Source organism: Sturnus vulgaris, chromosome 7, assembly GCF_052056855.1.
Source record: "Sturnus vulgaris isolate bStuVul1 chromosome 7, bStuVul1.hap1, whole genome shotgun sequence".
NCBI lineage: Eukaryota > Metazoa > Chordata > Aves > Passeriformes > Sturnidae > Sturnus > Sturnus vulgaris.
Window position 1 is genome coordinate 41,517,728 of NC_142249.1, and position 27,017 is coordinate 41,544,744.

At 50.8% G+C, this 27,017-nt stretch overlaps 2 protein-coding genes and 1 long non-coding RNA gene across 12 annotated transcripts in view; 1 reads left to right on the top strand and 2 right to left on the bottom strand.

Annotated features, from left to right (window-relative positions):
• Positions 1-1,566: 1,566 nt before the first annotated feature.
• Positions 1,567-18,387, bottom strand: LOC148223255 (uncharacterized). 3 transcript variants are annotated; one of them, XR_015804942.1, is made up of 5 exons: positions 16,826-18,387; positions 7,919-8,056; positions 7,125-7,195; positions 6,797-7,012; positions 1,567-4,841 (listed from the first exon to the last, which is right to left on the bottom strand). It is a non-coding gene; the product is annotated as an uncharacterized LOC148223255 (long non-coding RNA). The 3 variants fall into 3 exon arrangements; XR_015804941.1 differs by lacking the exon at positions 7,919-8,056; XR_015804940.1 differs by having other exon boundaries at positions 7,125-8,056.
• Positions 12,285-19,572, top strand: UPP2 (uridine phosphorylase 2). Of its 2 annotated transcripts, none has more exons than XM_014890639.2 (7): positions 12,285-12,452; positions 12,971-13,088; positions 14,116-14,274; positions 16,323-16,437; positions 17,013-17,222; positions 18,383-18,529; positions 18,998-19,572. In XM_014890639.2, exons 1-7 carry the CDS (start codon positions 12,427-12,429, stop codon positions 19,144-19,146), a joined length of 924 nt encoding a protein of 307 aa, XP_014746125.1. In that variant the 5' UTR covers positions 12,285-12,426; the 3' UTR covers positions 19,147-19,572. The 2 variants fall into 2 exon arrangements, with proteins under 2 accessions (XP_014746125.1, XP_088024600.1); XM_088168474.1 differs by having other exon boundaries at positions 12,301-12,452; positions 12,815-13,088.
• CCDC148 (coiled-coil domain containing 148) overlaps positions 19,407-27,017 on the bottom strand; it is a 47,591-nt gene continuing 39,980 nt past the window's right edge. For 4 of the 7 annotated variants that reach the window (XM_088168469.1, XM_014890640.2, XM_088168473.1 and 1 more), the window contains 4 exons: positions 26,470-26,588; positions 23,668-23,782; positions 22,042-22,182; positions 19,558-21,027 (listed from right to left, as the gene is read on the bottom strand). In XM_088168469.1, coding sequence (XP_088024595.1) covers positions 20,881-21,027; positions 22,042-22,182; positions 23,668-23,782; positions 26,470-26,588 — 522 coding nt within the window. In that variant the 3' untranslated portion in view covers positions 19,558-20,880. The other 3 variants (XR_015804938.1, XM_088168471.1, XM_088168470.1) reach the window with 3 other exon arrangements.

Sequence of the window (27,017 nt, forward strand, 5' to 3'; positions counted from 1 at the left end):
TTTTCACACCAAATCATTCATAAAGTAGTTTTTGCCACATCATAATTTTTAAGGTTGAAGGTGTCTTCCTTCATCTCGAAGTTTTAACCCTCCCTCATCCACCTGACTTAATTCCCCAAAATCATATAGTCTTCCAACCATGGTACTTCAATCCTACTCCAAGCCATGGAATCCCAGAATGGTTTGGATTGGAAGGGATCTTAGAGCCCATCTTGTTCCACCCCCTGCCATGGGCAGGGACACCCGCAGGTGTGTTGAGGTCACCATGAAGCAAACACCCTGACTTTGTGTGGAACCAATGTCCCCGTGCCAGCTGCACTGAGCCAACGTCACTGAGGTGCCTGGAAAGGCACAGGCGTCTTCCTAAATGGGAAAATGAAGCGGATTTCCAGAATAACTGCATCCAATTCCTGTCAACAAAGCTCTTACATTATGATGTGATGGGTTAAGGACATGACATCCTACATGTTAAAAAAGTCCAGGCAATCCTGAGCAGACCAAGTCCATGAGAAATTCCCAATTGTTATTGAGCTGGTGCTGCACACAGGTTCTGCCCAGCCCCATGGCACAGGGTATGTGCCCAGCCCCATGGCACAGGGTATGTGCCCAGCACTGCTCTGGGTTTCCCACAGGCTGGGACAGCATGGGCAGCAATCAGCTGTGGTGCCAGGGCAGGAGGTGAATGCTCATTCCCTTGGGAAAAGCCAGGTGGATGGAGGGTTTGGAAAGAGCTCCCAATGAAGCTCCTTTGTACATACAGCCCATTTATGCACAGCCCTCCAAACGGGGCCAGGATTTGACTCACTATGAGTAATAGGAATGTTTTAAACAGAGAAAAGAATACTAATTCCCTTAAAAATACAAATAGGTCTACATTTGGCTCAACAGCACAAGGCCAGTGATTTTCCACGGTGTACTGCCAAGTAGCTGAATGTGACATTCAAGGAGCTCAAGTGTAGGTGTTCCTCGGCAGAAAATACAGCTCTAACAAGGACCATTTTCCAAAAGAGAACACTAAAGGTTGGGTATCTAATACAGCTTTTCAAAATTTAACCAAACAGCTACATTTCCAGAAGTGCCAAGTTTCCCTCGAGGCCCCACAGGTGGTGTTGGCAGCCAACACTTCTCAACACCCACCTGCTTATTTGCAGCCTGAAGCACTTTTGACAGCACGGCCCGTGTGGTTCTCCGAGCTCCCAGGAAAGGGCGACGCTGCTGGGCTGAGCCAGCCCTCGCAGGCGTCCCAGGAGACAGCCGAGCCGCACGGCTTAGGAGCGATTCGCGTGAAAAGGTTTCTGCTTTACATCTAGTGGAAGAAAACGAATTTTGGAAGCTGTCATTGAGTAACCCACGCACGGCTCACCGAGGGACAGCTGTTGCTAAGTGCTCGTTCACAGCCACGGGGGGAACCAGTGCTGGGAACTGGGATCAGGCAGCTCCTGCCCACAGCCTCCTGGAGCTGGATCATGTACAGTTTACATGCCACTGGTTCCTAATTAATAGTGAAACAGAGGGTAGAACTTGGTTACTGAAGTAATTTCAGCATAATCTATAAACAGGATAGTCTTCTGTTCTTTTGAATGCCACTTTTTATTTATCATCATAAGCATCCTTACAAATAAATTTGCTTTACAAACAGTGCAGAGTTTTTTCAATTACCTTTTCTATAGGTAACATGATTGTTGATAGGAAATTCCAGCTGTAAGTAGAATTTTATCTGCAATATTGTTATTTGGGGAAAAACACAAGGCTGCAGTCTGAGAGGGATACCATAACAAAGTGTTAGGGTTAGTGGCTGGCAGTGCCATCTCAGAGTCAGAAGTGCCAGTTCTGAGATTTGGGGAGGATCACAGGGCTGTGTCTGTGCCTCGGATGCCATGCTGGCACAGTGAGGCTGGTAAAGCATCTGGCTTGTCAGGTATTTTACAGTCCCCCAAGGAAAGGTGGAGTGGATTTGATGGGGATATTCATACACAGCTGACTTTGCACAGCTTTTCAAGGAGTAGAGTGTGATTAAATTTGAGGTCTTCCAGTTCCCAGCAGGAGAACCTCGTATGGCTTTTCCATACTGGGGAACAGTCTGGAACTTCTTCCTGGACAATGTTTGCATTAATCAGGTGTAATAATGGCATGTCCATGTGAAAGGAGCACTGTGGTCACAAATTGCTACCCACAGACATCAGAATAAACATATTAATGTTATGCAAATACCGTGGTTTTCAGAAGTCTGTGGGCCCCAGAACACCTTGAGCTGTGGGGCAGGTTCACCCTGTCATCCTTCCACACAGAAACCCTCCCGAGACTGCAAGTATAGCAAAATTTGGCTTCTGTGTTTTGAAACAATTTCCATGGTAACTTGAACTGCCTTGGTTCTTCATAAATTCTGCCTCTGTCTGGAGCAGCTGGGATTTCAAGTCAGACCACTTTTTCAATGCTCTGGGAGTGTAGAAACAGCTCACACAGCTGAAAGATGCCATGGAGGAAATGTTTCAAAGCGGGGCTGCAGGAGCCCAGACCAGGCCCCTCATTTGGTAAAACATCTCCCTTTAGACTCCTGTGCCTTTTCAAGCTCTGCAGAGCAGTGAGTGCTGCCCCAGAACAGCAGAGGGGAGCAGGCAGGGCTGGGGGTCCGGCCCAGCAGCACCACACAGGGGGACCCTGAGGACAGACAGAGCCCAACAGCAAAAATACACCACTAACAAACACTGTTATTCCTTCTAAAATACACAGTAAAGTATCATTTTGTTGTAGCACACAAAATGAGGCTGTGCATGACAAAGCCAGCCTGATAATTGCCTTCAGAGCTGCTGAGGTTTTTAACTCTTTAGCATTATTAACATCAGCACTTAAAGACTTTGCTTATATGCTAGAGGTGAGCTGCGGTACAGAAATAATAATCCAGGTGACCTTCCATGCTGCTGCTTGTCATGAATTATTTTCTTCTGCCTTGAGGAAATTTCTAAATATATATCTGTATATATGCATGCAAACAAGCAATCCTGGCAGTTGCACCGTCGTGAAGTTGCATCACTGCCCCTCCCAGCACAGCAACTGGCCCGAGCACAGCTGCTGAGAAAAGCCCAGGAAGCACTGGGGTCTGAAATTAAAGAGCTTGTTCGAGTCGTTAGCTGAGATAAATGTGATGGGAGTACATGTGGCGTCTGTGAGTCAGGCGTGTGAGTCAAAGGAGCCGCGCTGGGGCTGCGGGAGCAGCCGGGCAGACCTGTCCCAACAGCTCCTCTGACCCCCGGGACACTGCAGGAGTGTGGGGACAGCACGGGGACATGCCTGCTGTCCCGGCAGCTCTGGAGAGAGCCTCACCCCCAGCACCGTCCCCAGCTCTCCTTTGTCAGGTCCTTACCTCGTGTGCATCTTCACATCACAGACCCCGCGGACTTGGGGGCACTGGGGAGCCAGGTGCAAGTCAGCGTGAGCACAGAGAGGAGAACCCGGCTCCAAGTAATTAACAATAATGTATAATTGCTACCAATTTGGTTTTACACAAATTACACAGTATTATTAAATTAAGCAGACCATGTTCTTGCATCTGAGCATTAGCAGCATAACTCATTTTCATGCCATTTTTTAAAATAGCACTGGTAATTAGTCCTGTGCTTTCCAAACCCATCACATGCAGTGCTTTGTTTTCAGCAAAACACCCACCAAAAAGTGCTCGAGTTCTCTAATTGCAAAGATTCGCTTCACAGGGCTGCACAGTTCCTTTCTGCTCCGGGTGTTATTCAGGAACGGCCAACTGGAATTTATTGAAATTACGCCGAAACATAAACGATGAAAGCTACTCCCGAGCTGAGGGGGGAAGCCTCTGCAGGCCAAGGTTCAGCCCATGGAGGGACGGGGGATCAGGGTGGAAATGCCGGCGAGCTCGTTTCCATTTCCAGCACCAAACGTGGGGTTTGGAGGAGCTCTCTGTGCCTGGGGCTGGTGCCCCGCTCGCTGTCCCAGCCCGGTGCCGAGCCCATCACCAGCGCTGCCCAGTGCACCAGCAGCCCCCTGTCCCCAGGCTGTCCCCGTGCCCACGGCGGGGGTCCCCAGAGCCAGCCCTGTGTCCCGCCGGCGCACTCGCCCCCTCTCCTTCTGCTGGGCTGGGAAGGAGCTTTTTTTGGCCTCTGCTTCTGTCATCTGGCATTTAAATGTAACGAGAGCTCTCGTTGCTAACATTTATAGCACCAAAATATTTGAGTTCCAGGGCTTGTAACACATGTTGTTCGTGTCCCCTTGCCAGGCTCAGCTGCACGATCCCAAAGCCTTCCCTGCCCGCTCGGGGCCGGGCCAGGCTGGGCGAGCAGGAGCTCGGGGGTGGTCGGGGAGAGCTGCCAGCACCAGCACCGGCACCGGTACCAGCACCATTACCAGCACCAGCACCATTACCAGCACCAGTACCGGTACCAGTACATCGGGCCGGGGCTCCAGGAGGGCTCCCGGTGCTGGCTGCCCGCAGTGCCAGCACACGAGGGGCGGTGGAGGGTTTGTCCAACTGGTCCATGCGGCAGAGGAGAGGAGAAAGGAGGAGGACAAGGCTCGGTCACCGCCTGGCCCCACTCCAGGCACAGCAGCAGCTGCACAGGGTGGCTCCCAGTGGCCGTTCGGTCCCGCCCGTGCCAGGGCGTGTTTGGACGCTCCTGCCGCTCCCTCGGGAGGACAGGCTGAGGGAGCAGGAGCAGGGAGGACAGTTCTCATCACTTTGTTCTCCTAAAGCCGGACATCAAGTTGATTCTCCTCTCCAATAGCCGATTAAGAGGCTGGTTAGGGGAAGACAAGTCATTAATTATCTGACTCAGGACAGGGAACTGAAGTCTGCTCACTGTGATGCTTCTGGACAGCTGGAAAGGGACAGAGGGAGAATGTCTGTCAATACTGGAGGTGACAGAAATAACCCAGCAGTGTATCAGAGGGCAGACAGCCCAGCACTCACAGTGTGTGCCATGAGGTGCTGTTGTATTTAAATAAACCACTTTGGGAGGGCCCAGATTTCTTCAGTTCTTGTGTGACTGGCATGGCAGAGGGTACAGCCTGCCTCGTATCCTTCTCCCTGCGTGAGCCCAGCGCCATCCAGCTGGCTGCAAGGTCCTTTCTGGGAGGTTATTCCCCTATGGGTTCCACTATGGCTGGAATGTGGTGTGGCACATAGCAGGGTGCTGCTGCCCCAGCTCAGCTCCAGGGCACAGCAAGAGCTGGGTGAGGGGGTGGGAAGCACGGACAAACTGCTGTGTAAACAATTCCAGGGATGGGCAGCCACAGCTTCTCTGGGCAACCTGTGCCAGGGCCTTCTCCTCCTTTAGTTTACACCTTGTCCTGTCACAACAGGCTCTGCTAAAAACTTTGTCCCCAGCTCTCTTAAGTCCTTTAGGCCCTGGAAGGGGCTCTGAGCTCTCCCTGGATCCTTCCCTTCTCCAGGTGAGCACCCCCAGCTCCCCAGCCTGGCTCCGGAGGGCTCCAGCCCTGGAGCAGCTCCGCGGCTCCTCTGGGCTCTCTCCAGCAGCTCCAGGTCTCTGTGATGTCGGAACCAGGGCTGGGGCAGCTCTGCAGGTGAGGTCACACCTGAGCACAGGGGCAGAATCCCCCCTCCCCTGCTGCCTCCGCTGGGGTCAGCCCAGGACACGGGAGGGTCTCTGGGCTGCCAGAGCAGGTCTCCAGCTCGTGGCCAGCCTCTCGTCCCCGGACACTCCTCCCGTTCCTGGGGGTTTCACTCGCTGTCACTGAGCGAGTGCGTCCCCCGACCCCGCCTCTGGGAGGGCTCCGTGCTGCTGCGGCTTTTCAGCAGCTGGCAGGGGCTGTGCGAGGGCGGCCTGCCTTCTGCCTCTGGGAGGAGTTTGCACTGACGCCGCCTAAAAGAAAAGGGGGAAAGGAATTCTGTGCCCGCTGCACGGAGAAACGTTTCCACACAAGGTGGCACCTGTCTCCTTCCTTCCAGTCTCCAGCCGGAGACGCTGAAAGGCGCCTGGAAATATTCTCTGAAAATTAACTCCTGGTAAATAGGATGCAGAATCTGTCATGAATTCCCTCGTTAGCCATCGCTTTTCCCTGGGCACTCCGTCAGGAATTGCTGCCACAGGCAGTGCTGGGGCTGGCAGCAAGGACCGGGCAGGAGGGATGGGGTGACAGAGCTGCCTCCACTCCAGTGCCCGGCTCTGGGACACACGGACATCCACCCCGAGCCTCCCAGCACCAGGAGGGGCTCCCTGCCCACTCCCCACCGGCAGCACTGCACATCCCACTGCACATGGGCTCCAGATCTGCCCTGTGCTTTATCTGACAGAGATCAATGCTCTGTGCTCGTCATTTAAATCACAATTAAGGTGTTTTAGAATATCTCTTTATACATTCTTCAGACCAGTGCAAGCACTGCTGACATCTGCTTTTGCATATTTTGAAGTGCAGGATGCTGGAGAGGCCTGCCTTCCACTGCAGGGCTCTGCTTCTGGTCCTGACCTTCCCACACCAGGGAAATGCACAGTATTATTGCATGTCAGAAATGCAGCATAGCTGGAACAGCTCTGGCATCAAGCAGTGAGACAGTTCCACCTCTCCCAGAAGGAGCTGGGCTGTCCTGCCACCCTCGGCACCTGCACAGAGCCCACTGGGCACCCACAGGACCCCTCAGCCCAGCAAGGGCCCCTGGCACAGAGATGCTCCTGCTGAGAATCTCCTCTGGCAGCACAGCCAGCAGTGCCATCCCAGCCAGCCCTGCCCCAAGGTGTGCACACCTGAGCATGGTGTTTTAAACCTTAAAAACCTTGGTGAAGCATGAAGGTGCCAGATGCATCAAGGTACTTGCCTCAAGGTCCTCAGAGTTGCAGAGAAAGGCAGGGATATATCTTGAAGGCTGCAAGAGATCCCTTTGATTTTCATGTGATTATTTTTAACCCCCATCATGCTTCTCCCACCTGTCTCCAGCTCCATGGTCTCTGCCTGCCCAGTGCTGGCTCAGGCTCCCGTGTTGGTGGAGCAGGTCAGGGAGGGGTGCAGGACAAACTCTCCCTCTCCAGCCTTCCTGGAGGAGAAGGAGAAAGGACACAGGGACAGAAAATACGATAAACACAGGGAAAATGAAAGGAATTGTTTGAAAAAGGAAAAAACCCAGACTTCAAGCCTGCTTGGTTTACCTGGGTACAGGGAAGAGGGAGGAAAGGCAGGGATGGTTTTGCTGGGGTCTTCCATGTATCTCCACAGGGCACTGAAATGCAGAGCCAGCACCAGCAGAACTAAGTGCCTCCTCTGGAACCAGCACTTATTCCCTTTAGCTATTTCCATCTCAATAAAGTTGGATAAAGTAGGGTCTGGATGCTTCGTTTTGAAATAGTGGGGCCAGTGTAAGTCTGCCCTTGCATGGAAGTCCCTGATCCCCATGGAATGCAGGGAAGTGTCTGAACAGCCCTGCTCAGTGAGCTCAGAGCCTGACAAATCCAGCAGCTACCACCAAGACCACCACACTGCCAGGGCCAAGGATCTCCTCATGCCATGCTCCAGCCCTGCTCCAGCTGTGGGCACTCCATCAGTGTGGGGCACACGGGCAGGAGGGCAGCCTGGGGGGCACAGGGCTGGGGCTCAGCCACCCAAGCCCCCCACATTTCCTGATGGGAAATTGTTCCCTGTCCTGTTTGTGAGACGTGATTGGGCTTGACAAGCAGCGTGACTTTCTGAACTGTGCTCAGGCCTTGCGTCATTTGCCTTATTGCGGCCGAATCTCCTCCCAGCCCTCCCTCCTGCCTGCACCCACAGGCACTGGCGGCTGCAACAGGCACCCACAAGCCCAAAGAGCGAAAGACAAAAGGATAAAAATACCCTTGCAAGAAAAAGAAAAGAAAAAGAGAGAATAAACCCCAGGCATCATGTAGATTCAAAGGCTGGAGAGCAGAGAAGCACAGGGCAGGAGCAGAGCAAGCAGAGAGGGGCTCACTTGCAGGTTCCACCGCTGGTTCTGTGTCTGCTCCCACCACAGCCGGTCTCTGGAGCCACATCCCTGCTCTGTCTCAGCAAACTGGGCATTTACACAAACCTCTGTGGCTACTCCCAGCAGGCAATAGCTCACCCATCCCTGCAGTGTGAAGGGAACAAAAAGCAGCATGGAGGAAGACAAGGGGGAACCTAGCCAGAGCGGATGAGAGGTCCCTGTTGCCAAACTGCCCCACTGTTCATCTTCCTTCTCACTTCAATTTCATCCTGCCTGGAGGCACGAAAGGAACTCAGCCTTGGGAGAAGCAGGATGCCAGAAGCAACATTTCCTGCTGAAGTGAAGCCATGTGGGGCCAGGGAAGGATTCTGTCCAGGATGGGCAGCAGCAATCCATGTGGAGCCAGGCAGAGCCGGAGCAGGACCCCTGCTCCTGCAGCAAACAGCACCAACCTACTGGGTTTAAATCCAAGCAGAGCCCTTTTCCCAAGGCATGTGCAGGGCCAGCCTGGTGCTCCCTGAACCTGCAAGGGCAGACCTGGTCCTGCCCTCCTGGGGCACAGGACACCCAGAGCGTGGGCACAGCCCCTCACCTGCCCTGGCAGCTCTGGGGCAGGACAGGCAATCCCTGCCTGTTCCCAGGGTGAATCCCACCGCCATGGGCAAGGCTGCAGAGAGGGAAGGGTGGGAAAAGTGACTTGTCCACAACTCTAAGGAACATTCCTGCAGTGGAGCAGCTGCAGTCTCAGCTCTTCCTGGGAGCGACACGGGACCGGCAGACCAGCAGCTCCTGAATAAATCCTGAACAGCCACACAGGTCAGGCAGCTGATTTCTGCCTGAAATAAATGGCTTTGCGTAGTGTTCCCCCTCAGGGGAAGCACGTCCTGACAAGCTGCAGTTACTCGAGTGCCCCGAGGCTTTGTGGAGCCTGGTTCCTTTGGAGAGTGTTTTACTGTCTGCTCCCAATGCCAAGAGCAGCTTTATACCAATAATAAACAAGGCAAGACATGGAGCCAGAGCAAACAGCTGATAAAAATCCACATTTTGCTGCCTGTGTTCGCTTTCCTGGCTCCGCAGCACAGGGCTGGTAAGGGGAGCAGGAAATCTTTGTGCTGCTGGCACACGGCCTTCCTCCTGTCAGGTAAAACACTCCCCGGTGCTTCTGCTGCTGCCTCTTGCCGGCTGCCAGCAATCATCGGTGGAGGAATGCACGAGTCATCCCTCGGACTGCGAACGTTCATCAGCTCTCTCTATTGAAGCAGAGCTGTGAGCTGAGCACAGGCTCACATCCCTGCCTGGAGGAGCTCCTGGGCACCCCTGCCCCTCCTGCCAGCCGCAGACAGGGCAGAGCTCCAGGCACTGGAACAGCTCATCCATCAGCGGCTCCGGGGAGCTGCAGCAGCAGCAGCACCGCGGGAGGGAAGGCAGGGACGAGCCGAGGGGAGCAGGAGCTGCTGCGAGCAAGGCAGAGCCCTGGCAGGACACGGCGGTGCGAGCTCCTGCCGAGCACAGCCTGCCATCGCTGTCTGTTCTAAAATTGCATTTAACATGACAAGAGGTGTGGGATGGGCGGGAGCGCTGGCTCTCCCCAGCTCTTCCCTTGCCGAGAGCCTGTCTACACTGCCATATGTTACTGTGCCGTACACTTCATCGTGCTTTATTTGTCATCTCTAGCACATATGGTAACAGCTCCACTGCCTGGCACTTGGAGAGGCTGGATTTAGCTCTGAATCAGGCACAAACAAACACTCTCACTTGGGGCAGTGCTCTTTGCTTCTCACCATCCCCACCTCCTCATGCTGCCTCGAAGAGGAGAAAAAGGCAGGTAGCCGGGCTAGATCAGCACTGCAGGTCCCTTCCAACTGAAAGCATTTTATTTCAGTATTTTATCCTATCCTAGTCCATTATTCTATTCAATTCATTTTGATTCGTGTTATTCTGATCCATTCCATTCTGCAGCCTCTGCCATGGCAAGCAGGAGAAGTAGGAAAAGAACAGCCACACTTCAGTTTGGGATTTACTGAAAGCCATCCCAAAGAACAACCATGGGAAAAATAATCAGATGAAGGAACCAAAGGCGAGGGACTTCTCATACTGGCCAGGCAGGGAGCTGAGCTGAGCCAGATAGGCCCTGAAACCTGAATGGCCATGGTGGTGGCTGCTATCCCTTCTCTTCAATGTCACTTCTGGGAAGCCAAAAGCACAATCCAACCATTTCCCTTGGTGCAATCATGTTTACTTAAACAGAACACACTGGTTCCTTTTACCTTGGGACAAACACCACAGGAACATTGCTTGCCCGCCAGTTCTCAGCCTGACATTCCAGATAGAGCTGTGGCTCCAGGGGACTCTGTCCCTGCTCACTCAGCAGGGCCACCCTCCAAAATCTTGTCCCTTTTCCCAGCAGAGGGGAGGTCCCTGCCTGGGACCGAGCACACCATGGGCAGAGGCTGCAGCAGGGCAGGGCAGGGGCTTTGCTGATCACCAGGCAGGGATGTCCCAGCTGGCTGTGCTGGAACACTCATTTTCATAAGAAAATATTTAAGAAGCCGTCCATGTGCTTGGGAAAATTGCTTTATCGTGGGATGGTTTGAACCGTGCAGGTGTGGACCCTTCTACATGTGCCCAGAAATCTTCTGCCATGGAAGGGAGACACGGAAGCACTGCCTTTACCAGCCCAGCAGTGTGTGGGAGCACTCATGCCCTGCCACAGGGTCACTCAGGTGTCCAGCTGTCTGTCCATCCACCCACCATTCTGCTGAACCCTTGCTCCCTGATGAAAGCCCTGCCCAGCCGTGCTGGAGGTGGCTGCAGGGCCAGGGCCTCATGTTCCTCCACCAAACGAGACCAGAGAAGGAGAAGAATCCACAGGAAGCCCCAGCCTGATCTCACCTCCTACAGAGCATTCCCGGCCGCCTCTGGCAAAGAGCAGCAAACCCTTCTGCTTCTGTTCCCCAGATCAGGTAACTCTCACTGGACATGACTGGAAGCTCTGCATGGAGCCCAGTGAGAAATCCACTGTGTGCCTGACACCACAGCAATTGCACCAAGTGACTTTGACAGGCAGAAGGTGTGTGCAGCACCAAGGAAACTTCTTCTGTGCCCCTCGCACAAATCTGGTGCTTTCTGAAAGGGAAAAGAGTCTCCAGATCCTTATTCTTCAGGAGTGCTGTGGAGCATCAGTAATAAGTCATTTTTGGCAGGCATATGTGAACAGCATCCAGGGAGGGAGAACGTCATCAGAGCAGAGAAATCCTTTCAGCCTGCCTTTGGTATAACTCCAGCAAGCCTGAAATATCCCTGAGAGCTCTGCTCCTTCCTCTTCTCTATCCTGACCCTATCTTGGGCAAGGTACCCAATTTACATGTTTCAGGCCACTGGCTTGCAATGTTTGCTTATTTTTCACAGGGTTTTGCAATTTAAAAGGTTTGGATGGGTAGCAAAATGGGTATTTGCTCAGGGAAAGGCTTCCTCAGTTACTATAATTTCTGTCCCTCCCTATTAGGAGGACTAAGCTTAACTGCCTGAATGCAGGGTGCAAGTGAGCCCCATACAATGTGCTTTCACCCAGTAATTAAGTATCTGGAACTTCTCTCATTATCAGAGCTTCCATTGATAATTCCCAGACGCCAACAGCAAATGCCAGATTCTGCCCCTCCAGCAGCTGCCTAAATATCTTCCAGGGCAGTGGCTCCTGTTGCTAGGAGGCAGGAGCAGTATCTCCAGTCTGCTCCTGCAGGAGCATCACACACTCATCCCACAGCCCCACGAGCACTCTGGACTGGGACCTGTGCAAGGCTTCCCCTGGCACACCACACACTGCTCTGATGGGCTCCTGGGCTGAGATGGGGCTGGGTGGACCATGAGAGCCAACAGAACTGTCTGGGCATCACTGTGAGGGAAATCAGCTTCCCCAGGCCAGCCTGGTGGTCCAGGAGCTGTTCTGAGCAGGGCTGGAGGCTGGCTGCAGCCCAAATCCCATTTTGGTGCACCCCAGACAAATGCAGGGACGTTTTGGATTTGCACCTTCTGAGGCCAGAGAACAGCTCAGCCAGTGGAAGTGTCCAGGCCAGAAGCAGTGGCCAGGCTGTCAGTGTCCTTCAGTCCCCAGGGCCAAGAAACACAGCCAGGGTGGGAGCTTAGCAACCTCCATCCAGCTGGGACAAACCATCTCCACATGGTGCACATGGGCAGCCACGTGCCCAGTGCCCACCCCACCGGCCAGAGGGCACAAGGTCACTGGCCAGAGGACCAGCAGGTCACCAGCTCTTGCCCTAGGGCTGCCAGTCAAGGTTATTGGTGACGCACCTGCACAAAAAGCCAATCTGGGAGGACCCATGCCAGCAAGGAGGAACCTTGGCACCTGAGCTGCACAAAGCACAGGAGGTATTTAACCCCCTGCAGAGCCCCTTGGAACCTCTTCTGAGCTCTAAACCCTGACAGCTGAGGACACAGGCAGTGTTTTCCTTACCTTTTCTGCAGGGTATCACTTTCAGCTGACTCTGGGAGCTGCTATGGCTGAAACAACAGCTTACTCGGGGTGAGTAACAGGGGAACATCTGAGCTTGTTTGAATAAGAGAAGAAAAATGTTCTCCAGGTTTCGTTTAAGCCTCATTTATAAAACTAACCTGTATTGTTAGCTAGTTGCTTCCCATCTCTTAAAGCAGGTGGAAAGGGACAGCAAGCTGGCCTCTGGCTGCCTGCAGTGTCTGCACTCACCCTGCCAGGCAGTTATTTGGGACAAGTGTGAAATCCTGATTTGCTAAGAGCTTAATAAACTGTCACATAGAAAATAGCACAGTATATCACCCCTGGACATTGCTGGCAATAGAAAGAGCTAAAGTTGCCGTTGACAAAATTGATAAATACTGAGACATATTTTTTGCCAAATATATACATAGAATAACAGACATGTCAAAGAGGTTACCTGGCACAGAAAGACAGCTGGTCCCAACACTACACACCAGGGCTGTGTGTACCCTCGTGGAGCTTCCAGGCTGCCCAGTGCCCCACTCCTGCCTGGTGCCCCAGCCCATCTCCTCGCTGTCTGCCTGCAGGAGTGGGCCGGTCCTTGTTAAAAACCCACACCTGGACTTGATGGAGGAGGACGTCCTGTACCACTTGGACTTGGGAACGAAGACGCACGATCTGCCAGCAATGTTTGGGGACATCAAGGTAAAGAGCAGGTGCAAAAGCGAGGCAGCAGCTCCCCCTGCACGGGCTCTCCCGCTGTGCATCCCGTGGTGCTACCGGCCGTGCCGGGGCCCTGCTGCTGCCAAAGCTCCCACGAGGCGGGGTCTGGCTCCTCGGCTAAGGGTCTCAGCAGCCAAGGCAGCCTGGGCAAGGAGGTTGTCTGTCCTTGTCTATTTTGGGCAGAAATCACAACAGAAAATTATCCTTTTAAAAACCTGTAGCTCTGTAAAACCTGATTTTATATGGGCCCCATGTTGGAGGACAGACAGAGGAGGCATTTGTCTAAATCATCTTGATCATCATCTGCTGGAGACAAAGGAAGGAGGATGTCATATCATTTTTGGCTGAGACCTGCTGTCAAAACTGACTTGTCACAATGACATCCTCTTCCATTTCAAACCACTCTTTCCCTAGTCATGTGAGGAAAGAGCCTCGGTGCCCAGGGCTGGAGCAGCCTGGCACAGCACAGCATGGGCTCCTGCTGCCCTGTACCCTGGCAGCAGGACCAGCAGCACTGCGCTGGCAGCTGCACACTCACCCTCCTCCTACCTTCAGCGAGCATATTTTCCTTTAATATGTAAAATTTGTCCTTTTTACTCCCTGACTTTATGGCCTCTGTGCCATCAGCAGTGCTCACTAATTGCAGTCAGCACTGTTCATAGAATAAATTAACATCCGAGTTTCCTTTGCTATCAGTGGTGATACTACCAACTCAAATTTGCTGAATTATTTTAGATTTTCTTGCCTAGGACTGATACCCAAGGCTGTGGAGCTGTATGGCTGCCCAGATCCAGGGTAGTTCCCGCCCTGCCAGAGTGCCAGCCTGGGTTTTGTGTTAACTCCTGGCTTTGAGACCCTCAGTTGTTCAGTGTCCCTGGAGCGATGGTGAGGAAGCGGCATCCCGCTGCTTTCTGTGGGAAGGTGCGCCTGGCGCAGCCACCAGTGGCACAATCAGGCTGACTCGCGGCCCTGGTTCTAGCTCAGTACCACCCCGATGTTTTCTTTGCAGTTTGTGTGCGTTGGCGGCAGCCCCAACAGGATGCGGGCGTTTGCGCAGTTGATGCAGCGGCAGCTGGGGCTGGCGGCTGCCGGCGAGGACGTGGCTGACATGTGTGCAGGGTCGGACCGCTACGCCATGTACCGGGCAGGGCCCGTGCTCTCCATCAGCGTGAGTCCTGCGCCGTGCCCAGGGGCTGCTGCTGTGCCCTGTCCGTGCCAGCTCCCACTCCGCCTGCCACGGGGATGGGGCTGCCACCACCTCTCCCTCACACGCCTTTGCTTCCCCCAACGCCCATCAGCAGACTTTTTTCCTCTTTTCACTGTTCAGCCACTGCCACCAGTGCAAGCTCCCAGCCATGGCAAAGCTGCTTCTGCTGGAACAGCATTCCCTGGCACCGGCACTCTCCGTTTGGAAAGTGCCGCATTAACAACAGACGTGCACGTGTTCTGCTCAGCTCAGTTTGGGAGGCAAAACCACTTCTCACCACACATGAACTATGAAACGCTGCTGAGAGTATTACAGTGATACAAGCTCTAAAAGAAAAACCTGGCCTTATTATTAGTTATTCTTTTAGAGCAGGATTTTTGGCACTGAACAAAGGGAAAAGCAAACACAGGCTGTGCTGGGGAGCACTCACACCCAAAGGCTTGGTCCTGACACAATTTCTTCAGGCACAAGATTAGTCTGAAATGTGATTCACAGGAGATGAAATCACTCACACAACAGAGTTCGTGTTTTGTCCCTCTGACAAAACCAAACCAATCCTGATCAAGGGAATCAGGCCTGAGGGAATCAGTCTGAGAGGATCCAAGGGGGAGAACTGCCACAAGATTTGCTGTTCCCCAGCCTGGCAGCAGCAGTGACACAGCCAGAAGGAAATCCTTGCTGAGCTTGTGGCCATGCATCAGCTTTGGCCAGTGCAGAAGGGGACATGGGACAGAGCACATGGCCACCCCGAGGAGCATCATGCAGAGCAGCTGCCAACCTCACATTTCTGCAAATTGCTTAGAAACACAACTGAGCTCAAATGTACGGAGGCAGGAACACAGATTCCAGCTCAGAATATTTACAATGAGAATAAATTTTTTAGGCATTGGTGAATAAGCTAGGCTGATGTTTCAGAATAACAACATGCAAAAAGGTTTCATATTTAAAACATGATACAAGGCAAACAGAGCATTGGTCCCACAGCCAAGAGAAAGGAGACAAAGCAACACAAAAACTGGCTGTGTGCCTTAATCAATGGAGCTTCCTTACATGCTTCCTTCTGCTTTTTGAAGATGATAGCAAAACCAAAAAAGTGAGGCATTTTCAAGAGGAAAAACCAGACTCCAACACCAAATGCTTTTTGTACTTAAAAGTTAAGGTAAGAAAAGGATGCTGGTCTAGCAATGGAGCAGAAGACAGATGACCAAGCAAGGGAGCACTGGGCAGATGCAGCAGAAGCCCCAGCAGCTCCAGGCCTGCAGAACATCTGCCAGCCCTGGGGAACAGCAGCAGAGGAGGGAGTGGGGCAGCACTGTCCGTGGAGGATGGGAACAATCCAGTGCCAGCAGTGGGGAGCTGGTAGCCAGGCAGGTGCTGGGGACAGAAGGGCAGCAGGCCAGGGACTGTGAGCCAGGAAGAAGGACAGCAGCCTGCAAGGCATACAGCAAACACCTCACCCTGAAGCCTGTCCTCACCAAGGGACACAAACCTTTCCATTGTCCTTTGTGCCCAGCAATGTAGCAGAGATGCTCCAGTGTGGGGTGAGGACAGGCTGGAAGGCACATAGAGAGGTGAAAGCTCAGGTTGTCCTCACTGAAATTCAAATTCACCACTCCCAGAGCACGAGCAAACAAAGTGCAGGTCAGCACATGGTGTAAGGATTGGCAGAGCATGGGGGAGGTCTTGGAGCATTCAGATGTTGGGATGTATTTGTGGACCCTCCTTGAAGGGCAGGCACCATCTGTGTGCCTGCACAGGAGCCCCAGGGATGAACACCAGCTCTACTGACTTGAAGAGCCTTTAAAGCATCGAGGGGAGGAGAAGAGGTTACACATCTCACTTGGACAGACTAAAAAGACCCCAAGATGTCTCTTCCCCCTCAAAAAATTGCTGTTGGCATCAGCAGCAGAAAAGGCCACAGCATAACCCTGAGCTCACTGCAGTCATGTACCTGTCACCTGTGGCAGCCTCATGGGGACTGATGCTTCTCTTTTCTCTCCTTCCAACAGCATGGAATGGGCATCCCTTCCATTTCCATTATGCTTCATGAGCTGATCAAACTGCTGCACCATGCAAAATGCCGGGATGTCACTATTATACGCATCGGTACTTCTGGGGGCTTAGGTAAGCAATTCATGGTCTTTCTTCAGAGCAAAACAGCTAGTATTAAAAGAACTCTCAGCAATAGGTCATACAGTTCTGAACTTTTGCATTTTGTCAGGTCTCTAAATATCAAATGTGGTATTTTGGTTTGGGTTAAACCCAGAAAACTTGTAGCAACTGGCTTGGCAGAGTGCACATTCTCAGAGTGTACAAAGGCTTGGATTCCACTACAGCCAAGTGTCACTTTCCAAACAGAAAACATGGATTGGTTGTGACCCAAATGAATTTGTGTTTCCTGGCTGGGGCAGTGGTGCTGCCCATGCCTGCACAAGCTGCTGGGGGTACACGATCTCTGCAAGCCAGAAGCAGCTAAACTCCTGTCACTCAGCACATTCTCACCATCACTTACCTTGTGCTGACTCTGTACATTTTACTTGTACATCCGTGCTACTTCATGAATTTCAATTATTTCCTGACATCTTCTTTACTCGCTGAAAAGAAGAGAGAGATCTATTGAGATTCTCCTGTTGTGCTGAAGTTTGACAGCAGGACACAGGTGTTATGAGCTCTGGCAGCCTCAGCTTCCATTCCCACAGGGATCGAGGCTGGCTCTGTTGTGATCACTGACACGGCCGTGGACTCCTCCTTCCAGCCACGCTTTGAGCAGGTGGTGCTGGACGATGTGGTGGTGCGCAGCACCGAGCTGGACAAGGACCTTGCAGAGGAACTGCTGGCCTGCAGCAGGGACATCCCCGACTTCCCCACGCTCATCGGCCACACCATGTGCACCTACGACTTCTACGAAGGTAAAGCCAGCTTTGTCTGTCCTTCCTCACCACGTGCAATGCCAAGTCTTTCCACTCTTCCAGGGACCCCCAGGAGGGCTGCAGGCAGAGAGGGGGCCCGGGCAGAGCAGGGGGCACCCTCAGAACACACCTCTGCTTGCATCTTGCTGAGTTTGCCACCAAGCTGTTCCCCTACAGCAAGATTGTCACTTCAGAACTACCAAATGATAGGAAAACATTAGGTTGCTTGTGAGATTTCCATAAACAAACTTTGGTTACTCTGGAACCATTTCCTTTGCAAAATTAAATGCTGATTGCAGAGTAGATGAAATGTAATAGATGAAGAATTAATAATCTGAGCACTATTTATAAACCTTTAGAACTGCTTGCAGATGCAGCCATCTGTGTGTTGCTCAAGTCCATATTTTATTTAAACAAAAAGCCATTTGAGAGGATTAAAGTAGGAGCAGCAATAAACTGAAGGGCAGTCCCAGGCTGGCCCAGCCTCAGGTAAGCATTTGCCTGTCCCATTGCCTGCAGGCGCTGTGAGAGGAGGAGCTGCACGGGGCACAGGTCTCTGCTCCGAGCACACAGCAGGACAGCCAGAGCCTGAGGGCTTACAGGAGAGGGTGGGGATGGGTGCCCACGCTGAGCACACTGTTAGACCTGCCTCGGGCTGCAGCAGGGGAGCACCAGTGCCCCGGGCCCAGCCCCACGACCAGCACCAGGAGTGCCTCTGCAAGCAGCTCCAGCTTCCATCCACAGCAGCCCCTGCAGAAAATTAAACCCATATTAAAGGGGTTTCTCTCCCCAGTGCTCATATTCTTGTTGTACCTCTTCAACAGTCAGTTGGCATTTTTGGGATTTAACCTGGCAGACCTTCACAGCTGATAGGCAGCAATGGCTGTCCCCACAGAGCACAGCATGCCCTGCTGCCTCCCAGCCGTGGGCTGACTCCACCTTTTACCCATGCTGAAACCTGTGTCATCCCTCCCCTATTCAGAGACACGTCATGCTGGCTTTAACACTGAGGGGAATGTGAATTAACCAGCTGCTCACAGGAAAACTTTGTGGGCCTCAGACAGAATCTGGGCACTGCTGGACTTCGCATTTGCACCTACACCCTGCGTCCCACGACCCCATGCAAGGCCAACAGTGACAGTTCTCTGCTTCCTTTCCAGGTCAGGGGAGATTGGATGGTGCATTATGCTCTTTTTCCAGTGAAAAAAAGTTGGAGTACTTAAGGAGGGCTTATGATGCTGGTGTGAGGAATATTGAGATGGAGTCCACAGCCTTCGCTGCCCTGTGTGGACTGTGTGGCCTCAAAGGTAAGTCCTGTTGCTTCCACCTCCTCCCCATGCACAGGCTTAACCCCCTCCATGGGTCCTCTTCAGTGCCAGAAGGCCAAACACACATCCTTAATGATTTCATCTAGAAAAGGACACCAAAGCAAATTTCATAGCTCAATAAAACCCAAGTGAGCATTAGAAGACCTGAGTGCGTGCTGGAAAAACCAACAGCTCGCTCCCCTCACGCCCCTCCGGGCCCCACAGCAGGTCCTGGTCCGGCCGTGCCGGGGCACAGCCCGGGGCAGCAGAGCCCCGGCCGCCGGGCCGGGCCGTGAGGGCTGGGCAGGAGGGGCCGGGCTGGGCTGTGAGGGCTGGGCAGGAGGGGCCGGGCCGTGAGGGCTGTGAGGGCTGGGCAGGAGGGGCCGGGCCGGGCAGGTGGAGCCGGGCAGGACGGGCCGGGCCGGGCCGGGCCGGGTCCTGAGGTGAGCGCGCTCCGGCCTCCTGCAGCCGCCGTGGTGTGCGTGGCGCTCTTGGACCGGCTGGAGGGGGACCAGATCCGGGCGTCCCACGAGGTGCTGTGGGAGTACCAGCAGCGGCCGCAGCGCCTGATCGCCGCCTTCATCCGCAAGCGCCTGGGCCTGTGCCCCACGGACTGACGGTGACAGCACGGGCACCGGTGCTGCCCGGAGCGGGACTGGGGGCCCGGCTGCACACGGAGCCTGCTCCGGGAACCGGGACCGGGACAGCTCCGGAGACCGGGGGCAGCTCCGGGAACTGGGACAACTCTGGGCCCGCGGAGTGCGGAGCGGGCGGAGCCAGCGGACACCGGGAGCGGCCCGAACCAGCGGACACCGGGAGCGGCCCGAACCAGCGCACACCGGGAGCTGCCGGCCTGCAGCGCCGCTGGAACCGCACCGACCAGATGTGCGCTGACGAGGAATTGAGGCTGCGGGACGGAGCCGCAGGTTCCTCACTCCTGGCTCCAGCCGCCGTGATGAACTGTCCTGTTTGGGTCACTCCTGTCCACAGCGAGCTTCCAGGAAGGATAAAGACAAAACCTAAGTAAATGACATGAAAATTAATCTGTATTTGTGAGAGTTATTGTTACTGCTGTTACAAAGGCCGTTCAGATTTTCATTCCTACAGTATTTAAAGATGTCATAAACAGACACATGCCAGAGTCTGGGAACACCACAGCACCCAGCTGTGGTCAGCTGAGGACCTGACCTTCAGGCACTGGTTCCATTAAAGACACTTTTCTCACCAAAATTCACAAATAAGTAGTCTATCTTGTAACCAAATAGCTTAATTTTCACAGAGAAATTCTCATCAAGCTTTATAAAAGTACGATTGAGAGTGAACTGCCCATCCCTGGCATAAAGACAGCTGAGCTCTGAACTGCCACCCCTACCCATTTTCAGTCCTGCAGATCTGCTTTTAAGGGCAAGGGAAAAAAGCCAACTGCCTAGGTTTGGGATGATGCCTTCCTGGGAATTGTCTCACAGCCAGTCTGTTCCCCACAGCAAAGCACTTCTGATCTCCCCACAGGAATAATATGCAGCCAGTTGTGAGGTGGCCAAGTGTGTTTTAAAAATAACGAGTTACCCCAAAGGAGATACCAAAATAAAAAGCAAAATATACACAGAATTGTAATTTTAGCACAAGCACACAGAGGCTGAGCCCAGAAGACATCACTCCCCCAGCTCAGGGCAGGCTCTGCAGCATTTCCCCACTAAACTCAGCTGCAACACTGGGATTATGCTGCTCCTGGGCTGAACCTGTGCTCACTCTCAGGAGTCTGTCACACCAGAAAATAATGAAATAAAGATCCCAGCTCTATTTATAATTTATACTGAAAAACTAATCTGCAATAGGAAATTGTATGACTGGTTTGCAGTAAATATGATGCAGCAAGTTGCCTTCTAAATATAGACAATCACAAAGAATATTAGAAACATACACGGCAATGAAGATTTTATAACTAAAAGAATCAAATTCTCAAGAAACCTGGAAAGAAAGTTGTGGGATTTATTCATGTAACATAATAAAATCTAAAGTAACTGCTGTGCAAAGCTATTCTGGACTTGTGCTGCCAGTTAAATCCCAAGAATTCCTACTCGAGGTGCTGCACGTGAGATGGGCTGTGCTGTGTGTAGGAGTCCTGAAGCAAGGTGTCCCAGCTCCCCGTGGAAAGGGCCATGGGCAATCCCAGGACACCAGCACACAGCCCAGGCTCTCCTGCACCAGGCAGGTGCAGTGTGACACAGCACAGCTCAGAGAGGCTTGGTGTGCTTTGGAATGGGACACAGCAAAGGGAATTGATAGAAGGTTTGCTTACTGCGGGCCAGACCAGACCCCTGATCTCCTCTGCCCCTCACATGAGAGGTGCTCTACATTTTAAAAGCTGTAGATTCCATGTCTCTTCTTGGAAGCTTCGGTGGTGGAAGTTTTGACAAAACCTCTCTTGCATAAAGTGTTTTATGCAGCCCAGCTTCTCGGAGAGCCATCTCCACACGGAGCCTGGGGTCAGAAATGACCTGTTAAAAAACCACAGCAATGATCAGCAGAAGCCACAAAACTCCCTGAGGAACTGCTGCCATCCCTCATGTTCTCCATGCACACAGCCCCAAGTGCAGCACAGACTCCCATCTCCTCCTGGTTTTTCCTATGGAATCCAAGTGCTTCGAATGCCTTTATGGTTTTTCTCAGTGTCACCTTGTGCTTACATGGCAGTGCCATTTCCATTTGTCAGAACAACAGTTAATCCCAGGGAAATTACTTCTGAAATTCGTCAGAAGTTTATCCAACAAAATCTGTAAGCCTCTTTCCAATCATTCCTCAGTCTGCAGTGGGACTGCACTGGAAGTACAAGGAGGAGCAACACCTTGAAGAAGTCCCAGCATCACCTCCCCAGTGCCCAGAACTGCTGGAGACCAGCACTGGGAACGTGATCCAGAGCCCTGCAGCACTGGGAAGGAGCACAGGGATGTGCTGGGCAGGGATCACAAACTGCAGCCTTAGCAGCAGCAAACCTGGCTGGAGTTGAGATAGAATGGGCATGCTGAGAATTAAGGCATAGGACCCAAATATACATGTTCAAATATACATGTCCAGAGCATGTTTAAGTTTTGTCAGAACCTCCTACATTCATCAGATTTGGGGAATTTTAATAACCAAACAAAGCCTACATCTTTCCATTACCAAACTGAGAAGCTTTAAAATGTCTTAAAATGAGAAGTGCTAGACAACTTTAGCTATAGACATTGTTAAATTTCATCTTATTCATTGTCAAAAGAAACCTTTTACACCAAAGAATTGTACTATAGCTCTTCTCTTTTTGTAAATAATTTTCAAATTCCAGAGTGGGAATAATTGCAAATGCATTGACTGAGCAGATAGGGAACAGTGAGGGAATCTAAAGATATCCAGATGTTCCTTGAGTGCATTTGAAATTGAGGGAGCAGCCTCCTCAGCAACCTGAGTGCCCTGAACCCCGGGCACAGTCAGTTCAGCCCGTGATTCATCTACCCAGCAGGACTGCAGCCCATTACCTGCTCTTCACTGTACGTGTGCAGCCTGAACAGGGGCTGCTGCAGATCAAACTCCTCCTTGCACCCAACGCCCATCCGAGCCTTGGACGCCACCGTGTCAGCCACTGCCCTGGCTGGATCTGATTTGGCAACAATGGCAACCTAAAGGCAGGGCATGAAAGGAGCAGTCACTCTGTCTGTGTGGAGCTGAGGGGAGAGCAGGTCATTGTCAGTACCACCTTTGAGAACACCATCATTCCCTGTCCCTGCAGCAGAACAGGGTCCCAGCTGCAGGAAGTGTGAGACACTTCCCCAGACACGAGCTCCAGTGTCCAACCCAGCCTCTACAAGGATCCAGCAGCCTCATCATTCTGCAAAAACCACAATTCCTGCGAGTCCAGACTTTCTTCTTCTTCCAATGGTAACAAAGCTGTTCAGGGTGATAGTTCACAATTTTTACAGAGTCATGGGCATCAGCGTTGAGTGATATGCCCCAAATAACACAACTCTGATTTTTTTCTGAAGTTCAACTGCTTCAACTGTGCAATTTCCTGTAGCTAGATCAATATCAAAGACTCCCAGACACCGTATTGTGCCAGAGTTAATATTTTTTCACTGTTTACTTTCTTTGTGTTAAAATGTTCAGATACTGGCCAATACTACTTTGGAAAAATACAGAATGATGCACGAGCAAAATAACTAAAGTCAGAAGCCCATATGAAGAATGGGTAAAAGTAGAAAAAAATACTTTAAATTGCATAAGATAATTTTTTCACCTATCTCTTTAATAAAATGTCATCTTTGTATTGCTGCCCAAATCTACAGGCCAAATGACTTTAGTAGATATTTCTTCTCCCTCCTGTCCAAACAAACAATGTACATACTTTATGAAGCAATATTTCCTTAGTGTGAAACAGAGAATAAATATTGGCCAGAGAAGTATAATGAAGTGGGAGCATCACCATCCCAGGCAAAGGCCCTTCTAGAAGCATTTTCTACTCTGAGAATTGAGAGAATTGAGTCAGTGGGAAGAGCTCAACAGATCATGACTATCAACCAGTCTCTTTGGAGGAAAAACAAGGAAATACACACAGAAATGTAAATTAAGGCAAAATTACTCTTTCAAATGTCAGCAGTAGAAATAAATAATGCTGGTACTACTTTTACTATGACTTAGCAAGCATTAGTAAGTATTTTATGGGTGTCTTTTTAAAAGTAATGTGCTAAAGTTTCAGACTCGAATATCTCTGAAGAAAAGTTATCTAAGGTGTGCAAGTTTTCAGAATTTAAAAAGAATATAAATTACTCGTAAATCTTACCTAAGACTCAAGGCAGACTTAAGGTTATTAAAACAAACAAAACCCAGAAAAAATCACAGAAGAAAGTTCACATCCAACCTGAAAAAAACCTTCCCTATCTCCTCTCAGATATCAGCAGCTCCTACACTACAATTTAAAGTCATAATGTTCCTTTTGTCAGAGCTACAAAGGACACAGGATTTATAACAGGAGGCAATTCCTGTTAGTCAGACCTGAAGTGCCTTGTTCCTTTATTTCTTTTGAGAGATTGTTTTTTATCTGTGCGTGCCCGGCCGTGTGTGTGGGTACCGGGACAGGAGCCCCGCAGCCGCGCCCGGCCCGCACTCACCCGATGCCGCAGCGCTTGCAGGCGCCGCTCCCTGCGCTGCTGCTGCTCCCTGAGCTGCTGCTGCTGCGTCCGGGCCTGCAGCCGCTTCTCCAGCAGGGCTCGTCGGAACAGCACCCTGCGGGCACAGGGACACCGGGCAGTGACACTGCCACACTGCCGGGCTGTCACTGCAGCTGGGAGCCTGCTCTGATCCCTGCACCGCGGGCACAGTGACACTGCCACACTGCCGGGCTGTCACTGCAGCTGGGAACCTGCTCTGATCCCTGCACCCTGTGGCTTCAGGATGCCGTGGGGATCCATCACAACACCTCAGAAAAGCAAAGGTGCTTGCTCATTTCAATGTGCTCTTTTTGCTGGAGTGTTTTGGCTTGGGTTTTTGGCGAAGGGGAGTTTGGGGAGTTTTGCTTTTTGATTTGTTTTGGTGGGTTTTGGTTGGTCAGTTGTTCTTTTAAACAACTTGGCTAACCTTTCAGATTCCATGTCTAGACCACAGATTTTCTCTAGCATGTTTTATATAGCCCTGCCACTCTTTTTTCTCCCCCATTTTCTTTGCCAAGAAGAAATGTTCTCTAACATCTGTGTATGGCAGAAAAAAATCTTTCCTATAACCCTTTCCATTAAAAGAAACACCTCGTTCCCAGTCTTGTCACTAGAAAAAGAAAAAAAACTTGAGACTTCTGCTCTTCTTCCAAAGGAAAAAGCTGGAACTTCACCCACAGCACTACTGTGCTCTTCCACCTTTCACTGCAGGCATTTTTAGACGATTGTGCAGAGTCTATTCCTTATGGAGATATTTATTGGGATGTCACTTCTACAGGACTTGCCAATGCTATGCTTTGAATTTGGAGAATTCAACAAGACAGCTGCTTCAACTACAATAAAACAGTATTGTTATTTTCTTACTCTCCAGATTTTAGTAAGCTCGAAGGAGTATATAACTGTGCTATAAACTGCAACAATCAGAACTAAACCTGCAGTTCTGCTGGTGCTAGCACAGACCTCTGTGTCAATAACCCAATCACAATTAGCAGGACAAACAAATTTCTCTCAGGAGTGTGGTACAAGGCTGCCTGAGGTACCCCAGAGAGGCTTCCAGTTTCTCACGGTGTCTGCAGTAGTTCAGGCAGAAAAATGCTACAGCAGTAGTGCTCAGGGGTCATTCTGTACCAGGGAAAAAGCCTAACCTGCTTTTCATATGGAGAACATTTAATAAAAAGCAGGTCTTCATTTTTAAGTTTTTTTTTTTAAATGACAAAAATTTTACTGAAATCATTTCAGTCTGCTTGTATTGTGATACATGTTTTAAAATACTCCAGAGTTATCAAACATGAAATTCAGTGCTCTGGAAGCTCCTGTGCAAAGCCAAGAAGGAAGGCTGGGGGGCGCTTGGCCAGGCCTGACTTCAAACACTTTGTGCTGCCCCTGGCAGTTTTCCTGCACAGGGAATACAGAGCAGGGTGAACTGAAGCATTCTGCCCAGTTCCATGCCCAGTTTGGGGCAGTCCCAGTGATCCTGACTGGCTGCAGCCAGGGAGGCTCAGGGCTGTGTCCTCATGGCTGTGCTGCTGTCCTGCTCAGGCTGCATTAGCACCCATGGAGTTCATTGTCAGCAGGCAAGGGCACAGCTAAAATCCACACCAGGGAAGGGCAGGCACCTTTGGGTGCACCTTTGGGAATACATACTCCTCTGAACATCATGATCCTTAGTTGGAATGCCCTTCCAATACGTTTTTATACTTGGCTTCCAATGTTTATTTGAGCTTTGATTTCACCCTGTCCACATCTAAATGAAATTGTTCATTCTCTCCCATTCTATGACACTTAGCAACATCTTAGCTACTATTTCTTCTACATAAAGTTCATTTTATAGAAAACCTCAAAATCAAAATACATTAATACTCAATTTTGCTTTTAAGCACCACAGTAAGTAAAATTTTAATAAATCACTAGCTGATAAATGAGCATAACTGATTAGTTTCAGTAAAGGTACCTTTTGTAGCATTGCAGGTACACATTTGTGTAATTTTCGATAAGCATATTTTCATTAAAACTCTGCTTTCAGACACTGGTTCATAAATATTCAACAGGAAATAATGAACTACTGTGTCTGGGGAGCCCAGGAGCGTTTCAGGGAGAGCCCTGGGGTGGGACGAGGGAGCTGCCTGGGGGAGCTGCAGTGCCCACACCCGGCCCTGGAGAACGGAGCCCCTTGGCAAACAGTGGCCATCACTCTGTTCCCTGGGTCAGTCACACAAACCCTGGCACAGAGCAGTCCTTGCCTTCCCTTGGAATGTGGGGCCAGGCTGGCAGCAGTTCAGGTGCTGGGGTAGAACACGGGAGGTGTTTCTCAAAGGCAGTCGGTGCAAATATTTGCACAATTCCAATTTTATTTTCACCCTGCAAGAGTAATGCCAAATCTACTGCTTTTGGGGGGAACATTCTTTTAGAACATGTGATGTATTTTCAAACCATTTCCTACCTCAGGAACCTGATGGAGAACCTGACTAAAATTCACTGCACAGATAAAAAAGGAGAAGTGCACTGGTAGCAACAAACATTTGCCTTTTTGGATGCCAATATTTGAAGCACGGTAAGACTTAAATGCAGTTGTAGTTGTTGATATCACATTAAAAGGATACAATCACCTAGGATGCAACCTTACTATATAGTTTGCCAAACAGGAAGGAAAAAAATATACTTATCTTCAATTTATTCTAGAAAGGAAAGTCAAGAGATCAAAGCAAATTAGATTATAAGAAGATCCTATTGATATTATAGGTATTCACATTTAATTTCTTTTACCTTTCTCTGTCTTTGGCTGCTTGTTCAGCCATTAATTTTCTCAATTCCTCCAGATGTTGTAGATCTCTCTCCTCCTGTTCTTGCCACTTGAGCTCTTTCTCAGCCCAGTATTTTTTCAGCTAGAGTTTGAATAAGTACAGCAAACAAATTAACACTCATTCCAAAGCCCAGGCAGTGAGAACAAAGCAAGTAAGAAGAGCATTAAGTTAGAGATTCCAATTTTGATCTTTTTAGAATAAAATTTCTATTTTAGACCACTGCAAGCTAACACAATATTTACTAGGAGAGCAAGAAGGTGTGGAGCCCCCACAACAAAAGTAGTGAAATCAGACTGTGAACACTAATTTGAATATATTTTTCCACCACAATCTGAAGACTACCACTTCCATTCTGCTTGCATTCCCCAGAAAAGCAGCTGCAGTATAAGGTTATCAGCTCTTTTATGGATCTAGGATGTAAAATACTCCAATGAAACATATGACTGCTGACCCCAAACAGCTGCTATTCCATCTGTGCATAGGCAGAGGGCTGCTCAATATAGACATTAC